The 27,321-nt window shown below is 34.0% G+C and overlaps 1 protein-coding gene and 2 long non-coding RNA genes across 5 annotated transcripts; 2 read left to right on the top strand and 1 right to left on the bottom strand.

The window, feature by feature from the left end:
• Positions 1-571: 571 nt before the first annotated feature.
• Positions 572-3,014, top strand: LOC122308844. Its single transcript, XR_006242253.1, has 2 exons — positions 572-1,147; positions 2,519-3,014. It is a non-coding gene; the product is annotated as an uncharacterized LOC122308844 (long non-coding RNA).
• Positions 3,015-17,164: 14,150 nt separating this feature from the next.
• LOC122308846 lies at positions 17,165-17,894 on the bottom strand. Its single transcript, XR_006242256.1, has 2 exons — positions 17,570-17,894; positions 17,165-17,484 (listed from the first exon to the last, which is right to left on the bottom strand). It is a non-coding gene; the product is annotated as an uncharacterized LOC122308846 (long non-coding RNA).
• Positions 17,895-18,062: 168 nt separating this feature from the next.
• Positions 18,063-26,970, top strand: LOC122308843 (rust resistance kinase Lr10-like). Of its 3 annotated transcripts, none has more exons than XR_006242252.1 (7): positions 18,063-19,063; positions 20,307-20,354; positions 21,578-21,613; positions 24,194-24,238; positions 24,462-24,491; positions 24,755-25,901; positions 26,956-26,970. XR_006242252.1 is itself a non-coding variant. In XM_043122112.1 (7 exons), exons 1-7 carry the CDS (start codon positions 18,217-18,219, stop codon positions 25,837-25,839), a joined length of 1,695 nt encoding a protein of 564 aa, XP_042978046.1. In that variant the 5' UTR covers positions 18,063-18,216; the 3' UTR covers positions 25,840-26,065. The 3 variants fall into 3 exon arrangements, 2 of the variants coding, with proteins under 2 accessions (XP_042978046.1, XP_042978045.1); XM_043122112.1 differs by lacking the exon at positions 26,956-26,970 and having other exon boundaries at positions 18,063-18,422; positions 18,819-19,063; positions 24,755-26,065; XM_043122111.1 differs by lacking the exon at positions 26,956-26,970 and having other exon boundaries at positions 24,755-26,065.
• Positions 26,971-27,321: the final 351 nt, after the last annotated feature.

The raw sequence follows: 27,321 nt of genomic DNA, 5'->3' as shown, positions 1-27,321 counted from the left end.
CCGTCGTCGTTGACAATGGCTTTTGGGCGCGGAGGGAAGAGCTTGGGCGCAGAGGGGGAGAGCGAGACGGTTGGGTGCAAAGAAGTGAAAATATTGGGTCCTAGCTTTCTCAAAACTAGAAGTCAGAAGAAGAAAATAAATAAATAAATAAGTCGGTAGTAGACGGATAGTAGAGAGTACAAAGGGTATCATTACCCTTAACTTAAACTATTCTTAATTTAAATTACCCCATTGTTATTTACAAACTATTCTATTATTATTTATAAAATTCTTATCTTATTTTATTTTCTAAACTTTTTCTTAGTTGTTGTCTACATTTTCATCACTATACAACGTTGTTTCACTATTTTTATTATCTATTTTTTTCATTTGTTTTGTTATATGTACTCTTTATTGTTTATATATAAAATAAATAATAAAATCTCTCTTTTTATCAGATTAAATTTTTGAAACAAGTGGTAATTTTATGTGGTAATTTTATGTGATATCGGAGACAAATTTGAACTCTTGTAAAACAGAGTGAGTATATATTCAAAGAGACAGACTGAAAAGGAAAGGAAGACTTGTCAAATATAACACCTCGTGACACATAGAATTTGTTGCTAGTAGGATCAAAGCACTCTGCCCCTTGCCCTCTGCCCTAACCCCTTCCCCTCCATCTCAGTCCCTCACCGCTCCCCCTTTGTCTCTGCCCTAACCCCTCCCCCTCCATCTCAGTCACGATTCTAACCCTCCCATTTGTCTGGTAAGAGTTGATCTTTCGTCCTATCTGTGTAGCAAAATCGGCCCTTCTGAGTTGATCTTCCCCTTCTATCTAAATCTCGAGCCCTCTCTCCCTGACTTGTTTATTTTTTCTCTGTGGCTGATCAATTTTCTAACAGTCTCTTTTTACTCCACTTGGAGAAGTATTTATCGAGAAAAAATAGACCAACGAAGTGTTGTTTGATTTCATTGTCATAATCTCAAATCTCTAAATGTCCTCATAATACCCTCCATTTCTCCTTCTCTCCACTTCACGAGGGCAGCTTTTCGCACCTATAACTGGCTTCTTCTGGATTGCGGACATCACGCTACAACCTGATAGCAGAAGCTTTTTGCAGTTGATCCAATCAATCTGATCCAAACTACCGAGAAGAAAACGAATTTCGTATGTAACTCCCGAAGCCACTCTTCGTCGTCGTCTTCTTCTATTAATTTCTTAAGATTTATTCGACGATTCTTTGAGTTCTGATGTTTTGAGACTAACTTCGATATTTTATTTTCTTTGTTATTAAACCTAGATAGCCTCCGAATTCACTGTCGTAAGAATACGATTATTATTTCTACTGCGTGCTGTGTTTGAAAGTCTATTTCATTGTTATGAAGATCACATTTACTTATGTTGTTCAGCTCCAAAATGCCAAATACTGCTCTCAAAGCACTGGCGAAAAAGTGCCTTTCCTAGTCTCATGCTTTTGATTTCTATTCATTGTGATCACTGATAGTAATCCCTTTGTTCACTTGGAATTGCCGATAATCATATAAATTTGAGGATATGATTAAAAAATCCCCAATTAGTTGTTTTTACTCACAACGCTAGTTTTACAAGTACATTGTTGATGTTATAAGATTTGCATTATTTACTGTTTGATGCTAAATTTTTTAGGGTCTGCATGCAAGAATTAGTTATTAAAACTTTGTTTCTTACTTGAATTGTAGATTCAGGGGAATGGTATGTAGTTCGTTCAATCAACGCCTGAATTTTGGAGAGTAGAAAGTTTTAGTTTATTTAAGATGAACAAGATTGGAAGAGAGAGAAGCCATATATTTGGAATCCCCACCCCTCATTTCCATAGCCAATTAATCAACTGGCACGCCAATTGATCATTAGGTGAATTTCTAAGGGAGGGAAGAAAATTGCTAACTGATTATTATTCGAGACTTTACAACTAGATAAAGAAAAAGGTCAAGCAATCCCATTTTAGATTCTTCAGTCACATTCAGTTGGCTCCATTGAATTTGTTCATATTCCCTTTTACAGTGGGATATTTGGCTACTCCTGGATAATTATGGCGGAACCCATACTTAACCACTTATTTTGAAAGATGCAAATGCAATGATAGGTATTGAACTGAATAACTAAAGCTTTCTTGTAATAATGATTGGTCATATTTTTCCCCATGAATCTGTACTAGAAACTTATATGCTGCCAAGCTCTTCTTTAGTTACTTAATTTATGCTAAAATGTAGAATTGTGTTACATCTTGGAAGGGGAGGGTTTTTCATCCACCATCAGTTTCTATTCTATGTGCTGCAAACATTTTGTCTCTTTACTGGTATATTTAATGCTGTCGTGATTGGTACATTGAATGTTGTGGATTTTCCTTCTTTCTCTCTCACCACTCAGCATTCCCTCCTATAAATGTTACATGATGAGATCTCTTTGATCATTATCAATGGTTATATGGCTAAATGTTATTTCCCTGCTTAATGAACTAAACTCCTAAATTTGTTTTTCCTTCATTGATTATTGTTGTAGAGTCTGAGTTTGGTTCCCATCCTATTGTGGAATAATGGATATAAGTACAATGAACCCTGGACAACTGACTCTCTTTGGATCTGCATTTTGTGTGATGCTTACAATGCACTTCACAATACAGTTATTGTCGCAACATCTCTTTTACTAGAAGAACCCAAAGGAGCAGAAGGCTATTATAATTATAAGTTATCCTTATGGCTCCCATATATGCAATTGACTCATTTTGTGGGTTTGTTAGATATCGAGGGAAGCAAAGCGTTCTTGGTTGAAGAAGGAAAAGCGAAAATTATTGTGTTTGTACTAGGTTATCACAATTGTAATAGTTTTGGCTTGGTTCGGATAAATTGTATGTAAATTTACACGTTGTATGGAGTAAAGCGTTTTTAAATAGATTAATTGTAATTGTACTCCCCTTATGTTTTGGTTATGATGTACAAAAGGGGTATATGTAGGTACATTAAATTAACCTGTATAATGAAAAGTTGAGTTTAACAAACAGCTTGAGCACATGGTTTGATCTCCTGAAATCTGAAGCCACTCTAATTATAACTTATAATTGATCTACACACTTGGTAGTGGTGTTGTGGATCTTAATCTACATGGCTCTTGTGGATCTTCTTGCAACTAATTTTATACGTCAAATTCTTAATAACACAACAGACAGCATATAAAATGCAGCACTAACAACAATATAAGGTCTTGAGTATTGAAAGGTGAGAACTTCCATATAAAGCTTAACAACTTTGATTGGTTCAAACTTAAAGCTTTGAATACAGCTACCTACCATTGTATACTAAAACATATCTTAGACAATAAAGCAAGGATGCAAAGGAAATTGAGCCTTTTCAACCCCGTTGTAGATTAATTAGTACCACAAAAATCTGGCCATGAAGGTGAAGCACCGGAAACATGATGGTCATGAAGGAAATAGCCATATGGAGACAAATATCACCAAAAAAGTTGCCAAATTTCCTCATCATTTTCACACGGAATTAATGTACAATATTCATCTACATAATAGAAAATCATGGTCTTCTCTCTCTCAGTGTATACAGAGATCAGTGCATGCTTAGCAAACACATAGGATGCTAAAGTTACATGAACTAAATATATAGCAAATGAAAATCAACATCCTATCTTTGCTTCCAATCTTGTCAATTTTAGTCAATCTGAAGTTTGTACCACAAAGCCATTCAGAATACTGGGTGGAATGTTTACCAAAGTTCAAGACCATACCTGAAAAATGGCAGAAACAGATACATCAGATATTGAAAGTCAAAATGAGGAAAATATGTCTAATGATAAACTAGAAAAGGAACACAAAAAGGAAAAGCACTTATTGCTAGCTACTTTATTCCTTTTTTTTTTTTTTACGGATTCTCTTTTAGCAATCAAAAGATCATAGAGATGACTTTAGGTGTTGTGATGTGTTTTCCTTTTGCAGACTGGCATTGCTTCTGTTTTGTTAGAAGCCATTGGCTAAATCAGATTTTTTCTGTGTCAAATTGAGTTGATGTTCCTTCTATATATTATACTTTGCAAGAGACTTGTAATCCAAAAAAGCATGCAGTTAGCAGTTCAAATATTCATGCTTTTTTCTAAACATTCTTTAGTCATGGAAGTACTCATAAATAATTTTATTCTTTTTTCTCCCCCCTGAATGCAGGCCCTCAGTTCCCTTTACTTTGATAACTCATCAAACAACCTGTGCAACCAGCAGTGTGTAAGTACCCATGTTTCTTGAAGCATAATCTCTAGATCTATAAATGATGAGAAAAATTGTTCTAGAAATATGGAGAAAGAAACTGCATATTTCCAGAAGACCCCGGACAGGTATGCTTCATTGGATCTCTCACCTCTTTAAAAGCAAGTAGAGGAGGCTTTGCCATTGGAAAGCATCTTATGAACTTAAATTTTCATAAAGAAAAGCATTGAAACAACAAGGTTCTCAGCTTTATAAAACAAAAATATTCATAAAGAAAAGCACACTCCACTTCTTTACTAACCTGTTCAGTGGCATACATAAGAAACATCAAAAGCATTACACCTCAATATAGGACAATTTCACTATCAAGCATGTCAGCCAACTGGCACAGACACTTCTTCTAAGAAGTTGTGACTGTCTGTTTAACAAGACAACACAACCAAAAATCTTTTGAGTATGAATTTCAAAGATTCACGGTAAAACCCTGCCTTAATAATTGTGATAATTTATTTTATGCGGCTTATGGACCAAATAATTCCCTCACCAACCATCTTATCTCATTCATACTTTTAACTATTTTGGACAAGAATATGGAGTGTTGTTCAAAGGCCAAAATAAATAAATATGGTGCTTCCCTACTCAAATAGTGCAATAAAAGTTTGAGACCTGCTACACAACCTCCCCTCCCTCGCAACCTCCGCACACTGCGTCCCAACCCCTCCCCAACGTTTTCTTCTGTACAGATTCATCACACAGGCCGCGGTGTTGCTTCTCACTGCTTGTCTTCCAAATGGAGCCATCCGGGACTGCCGATATTGGTCTTTTATGACCGAAGGGTTTATGATTTTCTCTCCATTCCATTTTCGTTTCCCAACATCCCGTATATTGTGTGTTTTTGTGTTTATTGAATCTGCAGCTTTGTGTTTTTTGGATTTCTGTTTTTTTATATTATAATGGTTGCTGATTTTGGATGAGAAACTTTCATTGTTGGATATGTGTTTTTTGAGTCTTTATTCTTCCCCTGAATAATCTCATTCACTGTGTATAGCTTTATTTCACAGCACATAAACTAGAACTTGTGTTGTGCAAAATTACCGTGGTACTCTACCAGCATAGAGTTCATAGCCAGATAAGATGCATTATTGGCACTCTTTCCGTGCAAATTTCTTGATTTTAACTTTCAACCTTTGGATTAAAAACTAATTTTAATGCATTAGCAGCTAATCTTAAAACAACAAGACTTTGCTCAAAGAATGTGTGTGTGTGTGTGTGTTTGTGTGTGTGTGTGTGTGGGGGGGGGGGGGGGGGGGGGGGCAAGATATTGCTCAAAAAAATAATTAAATAAAAAGCATGAAGTCTTATAAAATTGTCACCAAGGAACATGATTATTTTCATTTTCATTTTGCTTGAAATTGCGGATGTTATTCAACGCTTAGCAAGGGAGATCAATTATATCATGTAGTGTAAAATAGAGAGCATTTTATAATTCTATAGTTAAAATTCATGGGTGCTTTTTATATTTTGTGAAAGTGAGTAGATGAGAATGAAAATTATTTTTTTGGATAAAAATTTGTTAGATATTTTTGGTATTAGATTCTTGGAATGTTATTTTGGTTTTTTGTCACAAAATTAAAGACCAAGTTAGCATTGATACAAATGGTATTAGAAATTATGACATTGATCACAAATATGGAACATAGAAAAATATTCCACCATTAAAGAATGAATAATAATGTGGTTGAAGAGTCACATGGGTAGATTTAATTGATAGATATGAAAGGTTAATATGGGCCGCTCTCAAAATTCGATGGTTTAATTAATTTGAATCCATACTACCTAGTATGTGATGAAGTATGTCCCCGAGTGTGTACGTGCCACTGTGAATTTGCATTACTGTTAGTGTTATATATTAGTAAATATGAGTTTTTTTTTTTTTTTTAAACGGATTGAGGCTACAGATATATACGTAGTTGTTACTGTATGTATTATTGTCATGGCTTTTTTTCCCCCTTTGTTGATACATGTATATACAATGAAGTCTCAACATGCAAAGACACTAGACAGAAGGAAGGAAAAAAACAAAAAAAATGGTGGGTCAATAGCCAATGGTGCATTGAATTCTTAAGAATACTCTTGTCATTCGTCACAGTTCCAACACTAATTTCTTCTGCAAATTGCTGAAAAAGAACACAAACGAACAGATCATTTTCGGAAGTACTCATAGTGTCACAATTCTTAAACAGCATGTCTAGTTGCTTGTACTGTAATCATGAATAAAAAGAAAAACGCTCTGGAACGGTACGGGCTGATTTCAGCCTTTTAACAGCAACCAATATAAGGATGCCATCTGAGCATTACATAAATTAACACCATGAACTTCAGCCCATGTGATTTCTACCTAGAATGAAATACACTGCTAAAGGAAATGTTCTTCCCTTCCCTCTGCCTCTCATAGCCGACGAGTTGTATTGCCGCCACCAGTTCCACGCAGCCAGTTCATCATCGAGCCATCCAAAATGTTACAGGAAGCTGAAGCTCACCTTCTCCACCACCGAGGAATTGCACAATTTCTTTGTCGATCAGCTAATCTTAGGCGCAATAGAATTAGAGGCTATTCAGGATCAAGGAACAACAAAAAACAAAAACCCAGTAGTAAGTCTTCAACAATAAACCACACAAGGATAGGATTGGTCAGAAGTCAGAACTTAGAGAGAGAAAAAAATAGAGAAGAAGATAAAGTTCCACCTCTACGTCCTAACAAAAAAAAAAAAAAAAAAAAAACCAAAACTTGTTAAAATTGGCCTAAAAGTTCGTTGAATGTTAAAGACTAGACGCAATCAGGTCCACCAAACAAGTAAAAACCTAGGAATCCGGCAATCTAATTCACCACCACCTCCATCATCTAACTTTGACTTTGACGGAGAGCTTTTTCTTCTCCTTTTTTGGTGCTTTGTCCTTTTGTCTTTTGCTTGCTTTTTTATTGACTTGGCCGAAAGTTCGTTGAATGTTAAAGACTAGACGCAATCAGGTCCACCAAACAAGTCAAAACCTAGGAATCCGGCAATCTAATTCACCACCACCTCTCATCATCTAACTTTGACTTTGACAGAGAGCTTTTTCTTCTCCTTTTTTGGTGCTTTGTCCTTTTGTCTTTTGCTTGCTTTTTTATTGATTTTGCAGACAGAATATGCCACCTGTTTTTAGATTCTCGTAAACATTAAGCAAATTGCAAAGAGCAAATCTTTTCACCGGTAAGTGTTTTTAATCGTGGATTCGGTGAGAGAAGAGGGTGAGGGGAGGGAAGAACCCACGGCGTCAAGGGTGAGTAAGGAGAGGGGAGGGCTCTGGCTTCGTGAGAGAGAGACGAGAGTGAGTGAGGGGAGGGGAGGGGAGGGAGAACTGGCTTCGAGAGACCAGGGTGGGAGAGAGAACTGGATTTGGTGTGGTGTGGGTGCATCTTAGATGTATTGGGTGGGTTACGTGGCAGGTGTAATTGGTGACTGATTTAAGCTCTTTGATAGATCTACCGGTTAGAAGTTATTCTTTAATAAAAAAAGAGTTTTGCTACATATAAATAAAGTTGCGTATTAATCTGCGTATCAATATTGATTCATTCTAATAATTATACTATTTTTAAAAAATCTATTTTTAATAAAATTTATTTTTTAACTAATCACGTCAAATTAGTGCGTAAATTAGTACGTAATTATATTGTAATTATATTTTTCCATAAAAAAGACCAGCTATTCCAGCCTTCAAACTGCAAAAGTGAAAAGCTATGATACCATCCAAAAATGTATGAGCAATGCTACATACAGTCGTGGAATTGTAAACGCCGCACAATTGCTTTAAAAAAAAAGTGGGATCCACGATTAAAAAGTTAGTTTTTTTTTATGTGGGTTTCATATTAATTCATTTTTTTCAAAGCGACTGCACGTCGTTTGCACAATCACAACTGCAAATATCATTTCTAAAAAAAGTATATATATTATCACACAGACAGAGCACCTATCTATTGAGGATAGTAAAGATGGATGGCATTCAGGTGGCATATCACATCTATCACAGGCTGTTGGCCTATCATAATTACCAGATAGTACGTACGGTTCGGATGAAAAACAATGTCAACCAGATGAACCCTCAATTATGAAAAAAATGATATTTTACAGATCCAGTATTAGTAACAAATAACAATGATCAAGAATGCTAGAACCAGCCACTTGGCTCTCAGCCACAAAATTGTTTGGTCACAACTAACGCTCTATCTAGGACCATTCTACAATATCACAAGGCATGGGAATCTTCACCTTCCACTAGAACCATACCCACAAAGTCAATAGTCTTCAACAATCGACATTATCTCGCATAAGCAAATGGATGCTTCACTATGCCAAAAAGTCCTGAGAGAGTCTGTCAAAAGTACTCCATCCCAATTTTTAATATGGTTCATAGGGGGCCGGGAGGGCGTGTAATCTGGATAGAAAAAATGTGACCGAGTGATTGATCTAATCCAATTTCTGAACAAATAAGTACATGTCGTGTATAAAACGATGCATTAACATGAGCTGATTTCTTTTTGTATTTTCTTCACGTGAATCACACGACAAAGGCAATTGACTCCAACATGATGAGCTGTCGTAGCCGACAAACCAGTCCTAGTACCACCAATAATAATTTTGCATCGTCTCTCACACTACGCGCAATTGACTCCGTCTACCCATGTAATTCTTTTTCTCGTGAACTTCTCTTGAACGCGGGCTTATGTTACTGATTACAGTTTATATGTATTCTTTTCTTCTGGTCACGACTCCTATGAATTATTCTAATATTAAGAATGGATCTAGGTTAATTTTCAAATTCTTCTTTATCTCAATATTTCGAAAAGTACATATATATATACATATATTTCTTTTTTCTTTTTTCTTTTTTTACCGTGGAGCGAATGTGATGGATGTGTAGCCTGTAGAGTCGTGCACGATAGAGTAAATGTCTTGGATATCATTACAGGACATTTTTATAAAGATCCTAATATTTCTTGTACAGACCTCCGCAATGTATTGTCATAAGGATCGGATGTGCAATCCCCATATAATATTGTTCGGAAAAAGTTGGCCCCACCTTTAAGAAGTGACTTTCTCATATATATAAATAAATATTATATATATAACGGTTGATGTGCTATATTTCTCTAATCATACTAGTTAGCATATCACATTTTAAATGTTTCCATTTTGTTGAAATTCTATAAATCCCGGTTTGGCTCTTAAGAATTCTTATCTCAAACTCAAAATTCTCATATCATCATTATAATTTTTTCAAATTATCATACAAAATATAATAAATAATTCAATTTTTTTTAATTTTTTTAAATCCCAAAAAAATAATATTATTAAAATATAATATTTTAATATTTTATCTTAAAAGTCAAAATTCTCATCTTAAAATTCTCACTTACCAAACCATACCGCAACAGATATTGTGATTGAGGATAACAAAATACCATATGAGAAGTAGAAATATTGCTAAACAATAAACAAATACCAACAAATTAAAGCTTTGAAAGTTAGGTAGTTATAAAGTGTAACTATAATTCCAAACAAATCAAAATGGGGACGATAGGTAGTGAAACAATAGCAAGCATTGTTTTCTTTTCATTATTTTGGTGATTTTCTTTCTAGGATGGCATGGCACGTGGCCGCAATCCCGGTATTAATTTGTAATAACATTTTTTATATATAAATGGTGAAACTATGTATCCCAATATTGTCAATATTATCACCAAGTTAATGGACCGCTGGGTGACTGCAAGTTATTTTTGTGTAAAATTGCAAGGTCGTTTTTGGGGTTTAGTCCGTATGGATAAATTGGATATTCCTTACATTTGACACCGATGTAATTTTTTTCTTGATTTGTTGTTTGGAAATTGTAAATATAGTTGTTCTTCCATTACAGCAAGGAATTCTCAATAATGAGAGGCCGTGACCTCGCCCTGTTTTTTATTAAAAAAAAATCTTGAATTCTTTCAAATCATTACTGCTCTTTATTTAAGAGTTGATCTTTTGCTTCCAATTTTTGCTTTCCTCACATTTTCTCCGTAACTGCTCGTATAATATACAATCTCCTTGTATTAATAGCTTGTTTATTAGATTTACTCATTTCTGATTTGCTATTGTGATGTCTATGGAGAATTTGATTCTTTTGCATTGATTTGGCTTTGTTCTTAATTAAATAAAATATAAATTCCACCCCATCCATTTCTTTTATCGTTGCTAATAGTGAAAATCACATCCCTTTGAAGCAAACACATTGTAATAATCATTTTTAAAATAAATCAGACTCTTTGGCCTGTACAAAAATCTATAGTGGCATCGAGCCAATTCAAAGAAATCTTTCTAGGATATGAGGATATTTTGAATGATTCCAATTAATTTAATTGTTAAACATAAAAGCATTTCATATATTTTAATTTTTAACTGTGTTCTTTTCTCATAAGCACCCACGGTTTTATAAGTATTGCAAAAAACTGCATGTATAGAAGGGTAATTTCTATTTAATTTCCATTGTTGCTTCTTTTTTCCAGCCGTGTATATGCATTTGTTTTGTTCTTATTTCAAATAGAACTTTGCTACATACAAACGCAGTTGTGCACTAATCTGTGTACCAATACTGATTTATTGATACTTAAAATTTAAATTAATATTGTTTTCAATCAAATCTACTTTTTGACCAATCACATCACATTGGTGCACAGATTAGTGCACAACTATACTTGCAACTATATTTTTCCTTTCAAATAAACATTATTTCCGTCATTTGTGATTTCTATTTTAATTACTTTTTTTTTTTTTGATTGGTGGTTTCTGTTTTAATTACTTAGATAGTGTCTTTTGTCCAACTTGGAAGTTTAGCTTTCAACTGAAGAAATTTTACAATCAAACATAAATAACATGTATTTAAATACAATCTGGCTATCTCTTAAATCTAAATGAAACAAAGAACACCCACCAAATTGTACCATTTATATTTATTTAGCATACTTCCTATTTTACCTGGTTTATCATATTTTATTTCTATGTTAATAATGCAAAAATTCCAAATTTTTTCCATGCAGGACCATTTGCTCTATTTGCAAGGCATGGCAGCCCAGACTTAAAAAAATAAAAAAAGAATGGATTTTCAACTGACTGCAGACCTAGACCAGTGAAAGCACCAAAGCAACAAAAAATTCAACATCATTTCCATCCATGTAGTAGACGAAACAACATGACTCTGGAATGCATACATATATTTGGTGAGAGGAGTGAGAAATGAATACCGTAGTGTACATTTGGCTAAGTTACTATACATCCACATATTTGATAAGTTACAGTAGAAAATGTCTAGATCTATATAGTGTTGGAAATTTGGACCTCCAAATTCACCTCCCTAGGATCTGCCCTTTGCAGGAATAATAAGAAAAATAGAGAAATAATAACACAAGAAATTTACGTGGAAACTCCAAAATAGGAGAAAAACCACCAGACCCAGAGAAGAAAATTCACTATATGAAAAATTGTTACAATCACACAATTTTTCTCCTTACCACACCCACAAAGCTACTCCACTAGTAAAACTTTAACTTTACACCTCTTCCCCTTTTACAAAAGGCTAATAAAGGAATTTAACTAAAGTCAAAAGTTACTAGATAAACTTTCAACTGGTGCACTTAAACTAAGAGGTTAAACCTCTTATTTATAACTTAGCCTAATGCATATTTGTTTACATCCCACCGGTGTGGAACTAAAAAGTAGCAATTAGTCAACAATCTCCACCTTGCGGTTTTGACTAGTCCCACAGCCAAGTTTCACCTCAATGAAGATTTTCATAGCTTCCATTATCATGTTTCACCATAAAAGCATACCCACTCAAAATAAACTAATTCCAAGCATTTCACTTTGGCCTATGTCGAAAAACAACGTTGCTGAAAATTATGGTGTAACTTCCACGTTTGGCTCTCCTGGAAGTTCATCAGCCATCGATATGAATTTCCACCACACACCCTGCATCAATGCCAAACCAATGCCTGTGTGCAAACTTGTGGACCCGCTAACATTAACACATCCTCTATCATGGCAACTTTGGGAATTAGCGGTATGCCATGAGGATGTACATGTCTCTTTTTAAAGATCAAAATCTTCCATGGAGAGAGACATGACAACATCAGCATCATTTCCAGTATCTCCATTTACTGACTTGGAGCTATTTGCCCAACCTTCTCCAGCTTATGGACAATTTTTCTTGACGTGTCCAGATTGTCCACACTCCCAGCAGACTACTTTCTTCTTCATGGAGTTCTTCATCTTCCCATTTCCAGCTGCTACCATTACTAAGTTCTCAAGTGGAACATTACTTCCACTACTTAGTATTCTCTCTTCATAAAAGATTTTATTGGTAACCTCTGAAAAAATTATTTTCTCCTTCTCATGTATCAAAATAGGCTTCATGTGCTCATAGGAAGGTGGAAGAGACCAGATGAGTCTTAAAGCTTGATTTTCATCATCAATTTTAACTCCAATAGCTTCTAACTCAGCGACAATGCCATTAAGAACGCTTAAATGATCTGAAATAGTTGTACATTCACTCATCCGCAGTGTATGAAACTGCTCTTTTAGGTACACACGATTTGAGACGCCCTTCATCTGATATAACTCTTCAAGTTTTTCCCAGAGTTCTTTTGTCGTAGATATTCAATGCACATTTACAAGAACATTTTTGGCCAAGCATAGACGTATCGCACTTGCTGTTCTCAAATCCAGATCTTCCCAATCTTCATCGCTCATTTTAGATCTGTCATTTCACCAGTCACACTAGTACCACTTCATGTGTTGGTTGCCCTTCAATGTCTTGTGTAATCTTGATTGAATCAAGACATTCTTGACTTGTACTTGCCACAAGCCAAAATTGATTCTCCAATCAAATTTCTCCACCTCAAATTTGACAAGATTTGAAGCCCTACTTCCTGACATTGCTTTGATGAATTTACTGTAGAAATGAATAGTACCTCACTAAGTCAGTTTCCAGGAAAGATTGGAGGGTCACAATGGACACATTTAAAATTTCCAATCTCCTAGACAGAACCTCCTTAGACTGTACGTATCCACACTACCACACCAAAGCTCTACCCTATAAAAAGAACCTAGTGGCTCTGATACCAATTGTTGAAAATTTGGACCTCCAAATTCACCCCCTAGAATCTACCATTTGCAGGAATAATAAGAAAAATAGAGAAATAATAACAACACAAGAAATTTACGTAGAAACTCCAAAACAGGAGAAAAACCACCAGACCCAGAGAAGAAAATTCACTATGTGAAAAATTGTTACAATCGCACAATTTTTCTCCTCACCACACCCACAAAGCTACCCTACTAGTAAAACTTTAACTTTACACCTCTTCTCCTTTTACAAAAGGCTAATAGAGGAATTTAACTAAAGTTAAAAGTTATTAGATAAGCTTTCAACTGGTGCACTTAAACTAAGAGATTAAGCCTCTTATTTATAACTTAGCCTAATGCATATTTGTTTAAATCCCACCGGTGTGGGACTAAAAAGTAGCAATTAGTCAACATATAGACATGTTTAATTTGATGTGGGGTATTTTAAGTGTCTTGTTAACTATAAATTTGATTAAAATTGAATTAACCAAGCCAATGAGAGTGCTTTACAGTCATTTTCAGGGTCCTAAAATATTTGTATATTATATGTTGCTCTTAAGATTTACTTATCAAAAAAAAAAATGTTGCTCTTAAGATTTAAAACTACAACTTATATTTTTATGTGTTGCTGTTTTTATTAGACTTATATCAAGCTATAATCTGTTTTGATATACCTATCTTTTACTTGGTATACAAATAGAATGAAATTGTTATGTATTTCAATCACATTTTCTTTATTAATCACATTTTCTTTATTAGTAAAAAAAAATTATTAACACTAATTTTTCCTCAACTAGGAGAACGTGACGTGCACGATACTGGACCACTAGTTTTATATATGAATAATGTTACATATAATCGTGGAATGTACAAATACAGCGTAATCATTTTGAAAATGAGTGGGGTCTACGATTAAAAAAATTAATTCTTTTAAAAAATTAAAAAATGAGTGAGAATGTTTTATTAAATTTTAAAAAATTAAAGAAAAAAAGTTAAATAAAATAATTTTTAAACTAAGTATTATATTAGAGTTTGTGAAAATAAATAAATAAAATTAAAAGATTTTTTAATATAATTTTATTTTAAAATTTGTCCAAATTGTATTAATTTTTATGTTTGAGTAATGATTAAATAAAAGAATTAAATTTATTAATAAAAAATATTTGGTGTTTGAACAATATTTAATAACAAAGTTATAAAAAAAATTTAAAATTTTAAAAATTTTCATATTTGCGACAGGAGAGCGGTTGAAAGAATATAATCGCGTGATTCTTATCCAATTACTGAATAAGAAAAAAGCTAATCTGCCGCGTAATACATACAGTTCCAGGTTGACCGTTGGTGTAAAAAAAAAAAAGATTTTATGTGTATTGATATATTTTTTTATTTTTTTAAAATATTTAAATATATTAAAGAGACGTGAAAAAAAATAAAAGAAGAGTTGAAAAAGCATCTGGCGTGTATAAAACGAGGCATTAACAGCCAACAGGAGCTGATTTCTTTTTGTATTTTCTTCACGTGAATCGTGAATCACACAACAAAGGTAATTGGCTGCAACATGATAACAGTCGCAGTCTACCTAATTTCGTAGCAAACAAGTTGGCCGACAAACCAGTACTATCAGTAATAATTTTGCATCGTCTCTCACGGTACGCGCAATTGACTCCTTCAGCTCATGCAATTCTTTTTCTTGTCAATAGGACGCGCGCTTATGTTTACTCCCCCTCTTGTACCTACCTGCGTGCAGTTACCCCTATATCTGCATTATGAAACATATCACATGTTTCTCTACAGACGGCCGTGGAAACAACGGCCTCTCTCCAATTTCTGAACAAAAAGGTATGCGTGTATAAAACGATGCATAATTAACAGCTATTTTCTGTTTCGTTTTCGTCTCATTCGAATGATGAATCGGCACGAGAAGGTAAGTGGCTATAATAATATCATGAGTAGTCGCAATCTGTATAATTTCGTAGTAAACAAGTTGGCCAACCAACCACTTTCCTTACCTACCGCACCAGTCGCTAATAATTTCGTTTCCTTAATGGACTAGTATTAAAACGAGATTGGGCCTTGGGCTTAGGGTGGTATTATATATATAGTTTGAATCTTTGATATGACAAATTAAATTAAAAGTTAGTTGAGATGAAATAAATTAAGATGAAAATTAAAAATTAAATAAAATATTGTTCGAATATTATTTTTTTAATATTATTTTTGTTTTAAAATTTGAAAAAATTAAATTATTTATTTAATTTTATGTATGAATTTATAAAAATTATAATAATTAGATAAGATGAGATGAAATGAATTAAAAATATTTGTGAATCCAAATTTAGCTATATTTAACTATTCAATATTCTTATATCTTTCATAGATATATAGTTTTGTCAGGTGTACGTAAGCACGTGGTACATCTCCCACAAAGTCAATAGTCTTCAACAATCGACATCATCTCGTATTAGCAAACATTTCTTGGATGCTTCACCATGCCAAAAAGTCAAAGAGTCTGTCAAAAGTACTCCATCCCAATTTTTAATCTGGTTCATAGAGGGCCGGGAGGGCGTGTAATCTGGGTTGAAAGAATGTGACCGAGTGATTGATCTAATCCAATTTCTGAACAAATATGTACATGGCGTGTATTGAACGATGCATTAACATGAGCTGATTTCTTCTTGTATTTTCTTCACGTGAATCGTGAATCACACGACAAAGGTAATTGACTCCAACATGATGAGCAGTCGCAGTCTAGATAATTTCGTAGCAAACAAGTTGGCCGACAAACCAGTCCTAGTACCACCAATAATAATTTTGCATCGTCTCTCACAGTACGCGCAATTGACTCCGTCAACCCATGCAATTCTTTTTCTCGTGAACTTCTCTTGAACGCGGGCTTATGCCACTGACTACAGCTTCCATGTACTCTTTCCTTTTTGGTCACGACTCCTCCGAATTATTCCAAGGATAATGCTTTGGCTATGGAGCGAATATGATGGATGTGTAGGAGTCGTGCACGGTAAAGCAAATGTCTCGGATATCATGGCCAGGACATTTTTATAAGGATTCTAATATTTCTTGTACAGACCTCCGCAATGTATTGTATCATATGGGTTTGAGCTTTCATGGTACCTAATTTATTCTGATCTCCAACTCGATCTTGGATTAAACCTCTTTTACATCTCAGAATCAATGAACAAAATGATTATATCGACTGGCTTTGGACTTAATTTTCAGATTATGTAAATCACTTTCTATATAAATTAACTGATCACTAACCTTTATTTCTTGTCGGCAATGTACGCAGCTTATTATATATATTGGATTAGGGCTCATTGGTAAGAATTTATCTCTCTCTAAATCTATTTCTCTTCTTTCATCTTTTACCAGATCATTCCTTTAAGCAACCAAACATGATAGTAGTTTAAACTTGCAGATAAGATAAAGATATATACAGAAAATGATTTGTTCACGCATAGGATCGGCTGTGCAATCCCCATGTAATATTGTTTGGAAAAAGTTGGCCCCACCTTTAAAAAGTGACTTTCTCATATATAAATAAATATTATATATATAACGGTTGATGTGTTATATATTTCTAATCATACTAGTTAGCATATCACATTTTAAATGTTTTCATTTTGTTGAAATTCTATCAAGTCCCTTAAAACTTATCACAACAGATATTGTGATTGAGGATATAACAAAATACCACATGAGAAGTAGAAATATTGCTAAACAATAAACAAATACCAACAAATTAAAGCTTTGAATGATGATTTCCTCACTCAACAGGAAGTCACCAAGTTACTAATCGACCGCTTGGTGATTTCCTTGCTGCGCTAAGACAGGACAGCGTCAAGTAAAAATCAAACAAATAAAACTTGAGGTCACTTCTTGCTCCAACTCGATTACACCCATGTAAGGGACTGCGAACAAACATTACCAGTAAGACTTCCTAGTACAAACAGATATACCAACAATCATACTAATTCCAACAAAAAAAAATACCGTATCAGTTGTTCAAAGCTTCGAACATCATTCCAGAACCAGAGACAATATCTCTAGTCCTGTACACAGAAATTGCAGCTTGTACATTTTAACAATCATGGAAACTACAAAACAGGATTCATGGAACACAGTTTTTCAACTTACCCATCAAAGCTTCACAGAAAGATAACGAATGGCTATGGACCAAAGAAGGCCGGCCCCACATATTATGCGGGTAAAGACACCTTTCTAATTGGTACCTTTTTGCCTTCGCGTGCCTGAGAATGGACCACACAAAGCCCTGAAAATTACGGGGGTGAGCGTGTAAACTGGGTTGAAGGAATGTGATCCTGTACCTGAATGTTGAAAGAGTGTGATCGCGTGATTCTTCTCCAATTTCTGAACAAAAAGGTAGGCGTGTATAAAACGATGCATAATTAACAGCTATTTCCTATTTCGTTTTCGTCTTCATTTGAATGATGAATCGGCACGAGAAGGTAAGTGGCTATAATATCATGAGTAGTCGCAATCTGTATAATTTCGTAGTAAACAAGTTGGCCGACAAACCACTTTCCACTACCAATAATAATTAATTTGGACTCATCCCTCACAGTAATCCCAATTGACTCCGTCAACCCATGCAATTCTATTTCTTGTGAACATTAATTCTTGAACGCGGGCTTATGTTTACTCCTCCTCCTGTACCTGAATGTTTGTCTACAGACGTACGCTGTGGAAACTACGACCTCTAGATCTCCCTAATCCTCTCTCTTTCTCTGATCTCCCTCTCTGGCTCTCTCTGTTAATTGTTGATGACAAGAGGAACGACAGCCTTCCCTGCTGGACTCATGGTCCTCCTTATAACTGTTCTGGTCCTAATCCAGCTTCTTCCTCCAGCTTCTAGTCTTAATGATACTCATGATAACTACTCATGTGTTCCTTCTTCCTGTGGCAATATCCCCAACATCAGCTATCCGTTTCGACTGAAAGGGAATCCACCGAACTGCGGAGACAAAAGGTATGAGCTCTCATGTGATGACAACAACCATACGTTGTTATCTTTACATGATGGTAGTAAATACTACGTAAGCCACATCAATTACAACAATTACACAATCCGAATTGTAGACGCAGGTATTCAGGATGATAATTACTCCTTCATCCCTCGTTATTTTCTAAACGAAGGTAATTTCAGTAGGCCGGATTGGGATTCATATACAACATATTATGATGAATCAACAAGCCAGTACCAACAATCCACCAGTCTATTGACAGTTGTGGTTATTGTGAACTGTGAAAAGCCAGTGGCTCCGGGTTTCCCTTTCCATTTCGTCTCGACTTCTACGAATTGTTCTAATATTAATAATGGATCTGGGTCTACTTCCAACTCCTCTTTGTCTCAATATTCCAAAAGGTACATATATCTTGTTGGCAATGGAGTGAAAGCGATGGATGTGAGGGAGTCGTGCACCATAGAGCAAATGTCTCTGACATCGTGGCCAGGACAAATTAATCCTAATATTTCCTGTACTGACCTCCGCAACGTATTCTCACATGGTTTTGAGCTTTCATGGTTCTACCCACTTTATTGTAGAAACTGCAGTGCCTATTGCCACCTCGGTGACGATAATCAAGCTCATTGCGACCCATATAATTGGAGTGAGTAATAAATTTGAGATCTAAATTCTAACGAGATATATCTAGTCATTATATATGTTGGTTTGGCAATTATTGAAGTACTTCTTTCAATTCTGATTAGCACCGTACGTTATTGTGATCTTCGACAATATTTATAGCACTTATGTTTATTAGGACGAAACATTTGAAACATTCTAGGGTTGATTTTCATAGTGATATATTTATTGGTGTTATCAATTTTACTATTTTTAATTTAGTGCTAGCTGATGGATATGTTGATTTTCATGTTAGAATGATTGATGTATATTGCCTAGTAGGTACCCGACATGACAATTACTAATTTAAAGGGATACGTGATAGGGGCCATAATTAATATTTTTATTTGCCGGAGTTCTTCTGATATTTAATTGAAGATTCCAAACGCTAATCATGTTATAATTAATGACCTGATTTTTATAAATTGAAGATGATTGCTTAGTCTACATAGGACTAGAATTACAAAAGGGATTTTATATTATAATGTGTCGGTCAGTTTTCTTTTATATTATAATGTGTTTTTCTAATTATTAAAATTGAACAAAATTTATAAGGAGGGAGTTGATTCAAAATCTGAGATCGCAAGTAAATTCTTTCATCTTTTTCAGTTAGGTAAACATGGTCAGCCAATTATTAATGCATGAGCGAGAACGACAACTACCTAAGCTAGTAATCCTTCGAGTGCATTCTGGGCAGTGAAATTATTGATCTCGTTGAGAATGAAATTGTAAGCAAAGCTAAAAAGAACACTAATTAAAATAAAATTAAAAATCATTGAATCGGTGCTGGTCAATCAAGCATCCGATGCATACAATTTCTTCCACCAAAAACATATTGAAGAAGATAAAATTCAAAGTTCTTCTGTCAGCATTATTTCTCACAAGATTTTCATCTTGGTTCAACTGTGTCTCATTCAAATTCTTGCATTTGAAGTATCTTTATTAGCTCTGGGCTTTTTTTTTTATTAGATTTTAGTCTGTTGTGAGCATTCTTTGAAGTCACAGTCCTATTTTTAGTCTATTAATTTTGATTCCATAGTTGACCAATGCCATATATATGTAGCCCATTGTCAGCTCAATTGCCTTCGACCTATTATTAGCCTTTTGTTGGCTTTGACCTATTATCAATCCATTTTCCACAGTTCTGATTAACTAGCATTGTAATGACTTGATTTTTAATTGAAGATTCCAGACGCTAATGTTATACCATTTTTTGTCAAACCATGCAGGCAGATTTAATTTCGTTAGTTTCTTACGAGGTCTGTCATATATTATAGGTGAGTTTTCTATCTCTATATATAAGATGTTAGATCATGTATAATATAGCATTGATTGGTGATTTGGTGGTAACACAAGCTGGTACGTATAACTTTGTGCATGGGCATCAGTGATCTCATCAAATTGTTGGATTAAACCTTTTTAACATCCGAGAAAAAAATGATTAACAAAATGAAAGGACAATTTTCAAATTTATGAAGAAACTAGCTAAAAAAAATTACTTCGTCTAAAAAGGGCACTACCATGTGACTGATCTTTTGCCATGGAACTACCATGTGATGTCAAGTGATTTATTAAAAATAAATTAAAAATACAAACACAAAAGGAGCAAAGAGACCTAGAATTTCAGTCTTACTCTTTTTATATTTTCAGACACCCAATTTTTGGTTTGAATTTATTTTTTTATATTTTTTATTTTTAATAAATTAATCACGTGACATTACGTGGTAGTGCCCTATTAAGAAAGTCATCTAAACAGTAAGTTTCAGATTAAAGGTTCCTTAGTGTGTAGTAATAACACAAGGTAGCTAGCTAGGTAGGTATAACCTTGTGTGTGGGCATCAGTGATCTCAAACTGTTGAATTAAACTTCTTTTCCACCTAAGAAACAATGATTAATAAAATAAAAGGACAAATTTCAAATTTATTAAATAAGTAGCTTCTCCTCTTTAATGAAAAATTGAAGATTACCTCGATTACGTTTGGATATTGAGTTGAGTTGAGTTGAATTTTTTATAAATAGTAGTTAATTTAAAAAGATGAGTGAGTTTTGTGGGGTCTAAGTAAAATGTATTTATATATTAAGATGGATTTAAATATATTTATATGAAATTAAAAAAGGTTATTAGTCTAGCATGCAAAGAGGTATTGAGTTGAAAAAAATTATGCATCATACATGTAAACAGGTCTTGAGTTAAGTAATGTTAAGTAATTAGAATTATGTGTTTGGACGTTAAGTTATGTTTAAATTTCTTATTAGTTGATTTCTCTGAAAAATTTTCTTTCCAAGTACCCTATTATATATATGTCCCTCACAACAAATTAAGGTTCGGTATTCAATGCATGCTCAAAAGTTGTTTACATTTATTTATTGACAATATAAATGGATCATAAAGCTGTTTATACAGTTTCGTTAAATCTGGACTGTTTCAATTATTTAAATCACTTTTTCAGTTTCTATATAACTTAACTGAACAGTACCTACCTTTATTTCTTTTCTGCAGTTACGCCAGCTTTTTATATTGTATACGGGACCACCGGTAAGAATATTCTGTACCTCTGTCATCTATTTTAAGAAAAACACTAAAGTCACCGCTGGTAGCTCCCACCGGCCCAATTTTTTTTTTTTAATTTTTTCTTTTCTTTAATGATTAAGAAATTTTTTTAATATTATTATAATTTTTTTATATTTTTTAAAATGTTTAAAACTATTAAAAAATGATTTGAAAAAAAAAACAAAAAGACAAAAAAATTTTTTTACCTAACAGTGGCTCCCAGCGGGAGCCATGGGAGCCGGTGCCTGCAGCACCATCTCAGTTTACTTTCATCTTGTAAGCAATGATAACATGCACTGTGCACCATGAATGCATGCATACATATATTGTGTATATATAGAGGGAAATGATAGGGATTTCGCTGGGGATCCGTTCATTTGTCCCGCTCCCTTTTTTTTTTTTGAATTTTTTTTATAGAAAAATTAAGAAAATGTTGTTTAATTATATTGTGAATTTTATTCATTTTTTCAAAATATTTAAAAGTGTTAAAAAAATGATTTAAAAAAATATTTAAAAGTGTTTTTTTTTTTGCTTTTTTCATATCATTTTTTTAACGCTTTTAAATATTTTGAAAAAATGAATAAAATTCACAATATAATTAAATATAATTTTCTTAATTTTTCTGTAAAAAAAAATTCAAAAAAATAAAAAAAGAAAAGGTTAGCATGACAAGTTAACAGGATCCCTCAGCGGATCCCTAGCATTTTCTATATATATATACACACAATATACAGAAAATGATTTCTGCAGGCAAAAAATGTGCAATCTAGAAGCAATAATATATTTAGAAAAAAGTTGGCCCAACTTTAAAAAGTAACTTTCTCATGTGATGACTAAGTTTCTAACATTACTTATATAAATAAAGTATTATATATTTATAATATATATATATATATATATATATATATATACACATATAACTGTTGACGAGTTTTATATCTCCAATCACACAAGCCAACGTGTCACATGTTAATAGCCTTTTCATTCTGATAAAATTCTGTGAAGTCACTGAAAACATCTCACAACAACATATATTTCCATTGAGGATAATAAAATACATTACAAGAAGTAGAATTGCTAAAAACATAAATAAATTCAAACAAAAGCTTTGAAAGGCCCATTATCACACCCCAGCATCTAGGATCAACCCGCTTACTTCCATCTCCAAGTCAACAACCAAATCTCATCCAACCTCATTGGAACATTACAACAACCAAACCATTAATCCACCAAGCAACACAATTCAAACTCCACAAAATTCCTAGAATTGTCCAATCACTCCACAAAACAAGTCGGTCATTGTCTTAACATATAAAGGAAGAGAGTGTATTACTAGCTTTGTGAAAGTGATCGGTTGGATTTGTTGACGGGGAAGTGCAACAAGAATGGAGTGGTGTGGGCGGTTGTGCATGTGGTGCAGCGACCTCTACTGGTCACAATGGCAGTAGCGACCTGTGGAGCAAGGTCTTGGTAGAGGCTATGCATGACAGGTTGCGAGATGATGAGGAGAAGAGAGAGAGAGAGAGAGAGAGAGAGAGAGAGAGCCAAGCTGTGTGTGAGATAGAGGAGAGGTGTGTGGGCGTTGGAACTTGTGACAGCGCGTGAGAGTGCAAGTTTGGCTAGAATGGTGTGACTTTTGTAGTGCAAGTTTGGCTAGAATGGAGTGACTGTTGCACCAAGAAATTAGCAAGAGTTCAAGGACTCAATCTATGGTGGCAGTTTATGAAAATTCGACAACTATGGAAGTGATATAGTGCATGAGTGCAAACCGATGAATATGATTGGTGATGAGCATGAGGGTAGCGACCCATTCAAAGGCTTAGAAAATGCCTTGAGAACGTGTGGTGAACGGAAAAGATTATCAAATAACATGTTGAGTATGAGATTTACCACAAATGAAGGAGAAACGTTACTAAAGACACAAATTGGGGGCTCAAGTACCGTGATAAATAACAAGTTACAAAGGAATTAAGAGAGAAGAACTAATATTTCTCGTGAACATAAATATGACAATATTCTAACAAATCAGATCACGATTCAACGGGAAATTATAACTTGTGCACACATTCGATTAAGAATTTAATGTGTGCCTCGAAATTTAATGGTCTATATATATATACATACACACACACACACTAAGTGCTCCAAAAATACAAGCTCACCAATAATAATCAGCATTCCAAACTAATGAAATCTATATAGATTTTATGCTCACTACCTCTAGCACGCTGTTCTGCATCCTTGTTCTCCACTCATGGTTAGTAATCTCAATCTGAAGAAACGTAACAATCTTAATAAAAGCTTAATTAAGATGCATGATTGAAGGTACTGTAATTTAACCTTTTCATCTTTTCCTGTTTTCCCTCCTACGTACGTTATACATTCCTCTATTGCCCGATTCTGACTAATTAATTAGTAGTACGTACCAATATTGAGCTTCTGTTGAATTTATCTTTAAGATCACAAAAACTTAATTCTTGGTGGATAACCGACACAATTGTTGATTGTTGATTTCAGATGCTGACGCACTGACTTTTTTCTTCTTTTTTTTGGTCAAACCTGCAGGTCGTATCATTCCAATAGTATATTATGAAGATTCCCCATTTTTTTGTGAGTTTTCTATCTCACTTAGAAAGATATGAGACGCATAATGTATAATTGGATGGGTTTTGCTTCGTGGATCTCAAACTGTTGGATTAATATTATACCTTCTTTTTAGATCTCACTAACGATGAATGCATTCTAAGCATGCATGTTTGCACATTTATTTCTTTTACTTTAGTTTTGGCTAAATTATAATGGAGATTAATATTGTTTATAACAACTTTTGCAGTTGTAATGGCAACAATAATTGGATTCCTCGGTAAGAATCTTTATCTCTTGCTTTTTAATCTCATTTAATTGTTTTAGCAAATCGTTCCTTAAACTATGAGACAAGAAAATAGTTAGACGTACATAATATTAAATTGACATTAAATAGAAATGGTACTATTCCTAACCAAAAGAATTTAAAAGGGTGTTAGGCACTCCTAATTAAATATAACACAATGCTGGCAACAAGTAAAGTATTGGTACTGCAACTATAAGATCCCTTTCTTATAATTACTTTTGTGATTTCCTTTCCAGAATGGCGTGTGCCTTTTTGCGTGTTAGGCACTCCATTTGTGATTGCATTTTTGATATATAAATGGCGAAGGAGGCACTTATCCATGTACAATGCTATTGAAGAATTTCTACAAAGCCAAAATAACTTCATGCCAATAAGTTACTCCTTCTCAGAAATTAAGAGGATGACCAAAGGTTTTAAGGAAAAATTGGGTGAAGGAGGATATGGCACAGTATTTAAAGGAACACTTCGAAGTGGATGTCTTGTGGCAGTAAAAATGTTAGGCCAGTCAAACACAAATGGGCAAGATTTTATCAATGAGGTGGCAACTATTGGAAGGATACATCATGTTAATGTGGTGCAACTTATTGGTTATTGCGTTCATGGATCAAAGCGTGCTCTTGTATATGACTTTATGCCCAAAGGATCTCTAAATAAATACATTTTTTCTTCGGAGGAAAGTATCTTCCTAGACAATGAGAAAACATATAATATTGCTCTAGGAGTGGCTCGTGGGATTGAGTATTTGCATCGAGGATGTGACATGCAAATCTTGCATTTCGATATCAAACCTCATAACATCCTTCTAGATGAGAATTTCACCCCTAAGATTTCTGATTTTGGCTTAGCAAAATTGTATTCCATAGAAGACAATACTATTTCTTTGACTGCTGCAAGAGGGACATTGGGTTATATGGCTCCTGAATTGTTCTACAAAAACATTGGAGGTATTTCATACAAAGTGGATGTTTATAGTTTTGGAATGCTCTTGATGGAATTGGTTGGCAAAAGAAAGAACCTGAATGCTTTTGTCGAATATTCAAGCCAGATTTACTTTCCTACCTGGGTGTATGATCAATTCAATGATGGGAAAGATATTGAAATAGAATGTGCTGCTGAAGAGGACAAAGAGATAGTTAGAAAGATGATCATTGTCGCATTATGGTGTATACAAACGAATCCTAGTAATCGTCCTTCTATGAAGAAAGTTGTAGAAATGCTTGAAGGAGAAGTTGAACACTTACAAATACCTTCTAGAGCTCCCCTATCATCCCCAGAAAGAGTGATAAAAGATTGTGATCAAGAAAATTCAAGTCAAGATTAGCTATCAAGTCAAACTTTGCCATCAACTTCTTAAAGGAAAAGCTAGCATCCAAGTCTTGACAGGCATGTGGATAACTGTACTCTTCTCCTATTTGGTAGACTACAAAAGATACTTTTCGTGTTTATAATTGAGTTTTATTTGAAAAGGTTAGGATGCTATTCTCAGTTTGTATCAGACATTTTTTTCCCACTTTGTTATATTGGATTGGACTATATTTGGCACTCAATAGCATTTTAACCAATAAATTAGACACTATAATTCGAGTATCATATTATATCCATACTCTCAAATTACCTGATAATTAATTACTTAAATTGAATTGAAGGCACAACATTGGAGTGTCCAAAACAAAGCAAATTTAAATACCGGAGGGCAGAGAGAAATATTGTAACGTCCTATCTTAGATTTTGGTATCATTTCCAGCTACATATATTTATTTATGTGGTATATTTTAAGTAATTTTGTTTGCATACTGTGTATCACAAAGCAAAAGTGAGAATTCTAAAAAAATAAAGCACTCCAATTCACTAATCTGTCTCGCTACCCACTTTCAAAAATAAATCAAAATGTTTTACTCATAGCCCAATCCGATTATTGAGATTGATCAACAACATTTTGCAAAAGATCAAATAGTTCTACTACTCACTTATTTTTTAACAATTCTATAAATGTTATGACCCTCAACACCTGCTCAATCCTCATATAGTTTGGTGAGTACTCTTTATAGACACACCAACAAATCAGGTATTAATTTTGTCTCAAGTATCGAATTCGTGTTAAAATTTGACATAAAACACCTCATTCCCCATCTTGGAAATATGGATAACTCATAGAAAGTGGGTAGATTATAAAGGTAATCAAACATTTTAAATAGCAAATTGACTATTTAAAATAAAAAGATTATATCTCATATTTCATTAATACAACCTCACTTGCATAGGAGGAATACCAATTCTCACATTAATTAGTAAACGAAATCGAACTTTATAAATATAAGCAAACTTTTGATGTGTTGAAATATAACAAGAAAGTTGAAGGTTAGTTGCCCTGTCATGGGTCATAGTCAGTAGAAAATGAGTAGTGACATATTTTCTTTGTAACATTAAAATTGTGCAGGTGAAGACAGAGGAGATGGTGACTGCGGATTTTGTAGGGAAAGATGCAAGGGAAGTTTCAAGTCACTAATGGCTATGGATCATATGGACCAAAGAAAGCCTTATATGTTATGTGGGTAAAGACACATTTCTAATTGGTACCTTTTTGCCTTCGTGTGCCTGAGAATGGACCAGTACACAAAGAGCTACAAATTATGAGGTAAAAGAAGTTTAAAAATTACTCCTTATATCTCTCATACTTTTCGAAAAGTTAGACTGTATAATATATTGAGAATTATGAGAAATCTTGATCCATTTTCTTACGTTAATGATTGTAATTAGAGAGATGTTTTTCTTCATCATTAATTCATCTCTAGTCACACAGATT

This window comes from Carya illinoinensis, chromosome 5 (genome assembly GCF_018687715.1).
Source record: "Carya illinoinensis cultivar Pawnee chromosome 5, C.illinoinensisPawnee_v1, whole genome shotgun sequence".
NCBI classification, from domain to species: domain Eukaryota; kingdom Viridiplantae; phylum Streptophyta; class Magnoliopsida; order Fagales; family Juglandaceae; genus Carya; species Carya illinoinensis.
Note: the sequence above shows the minus strand (reverse complement) of the source record. Positions and strands in the feature narration are given on the sequence as shown.

What these genes read in the sequence shown, in the direction of transcription:
- LOC122308843 (XM_043122111.1), top strand. Translation starts at nt 18,217, where the DNA reads ATGACAAGAGGAACGACAGCCTTCCCTGCTGGACTCATGGTCCTCCTT. An exon ending in TGAAGATTCCCCATTTTTTT is followed by an intron (nt 24,239 to 24,461) that starts GTGAGTTTTCTA and finishes CAACTTTTGCAG; the next exon opens with TTGTAATGGCAACAATAATT. An exon ending in AACAATAATTGGATTCCTCG is followed by an intron (nt 24,492 to 24,754) that starts GTAAGAATCTTT and finishes TTTCCTTTCCAG; the next exon opens with AATGGCGTGTGCCTTTTTGC.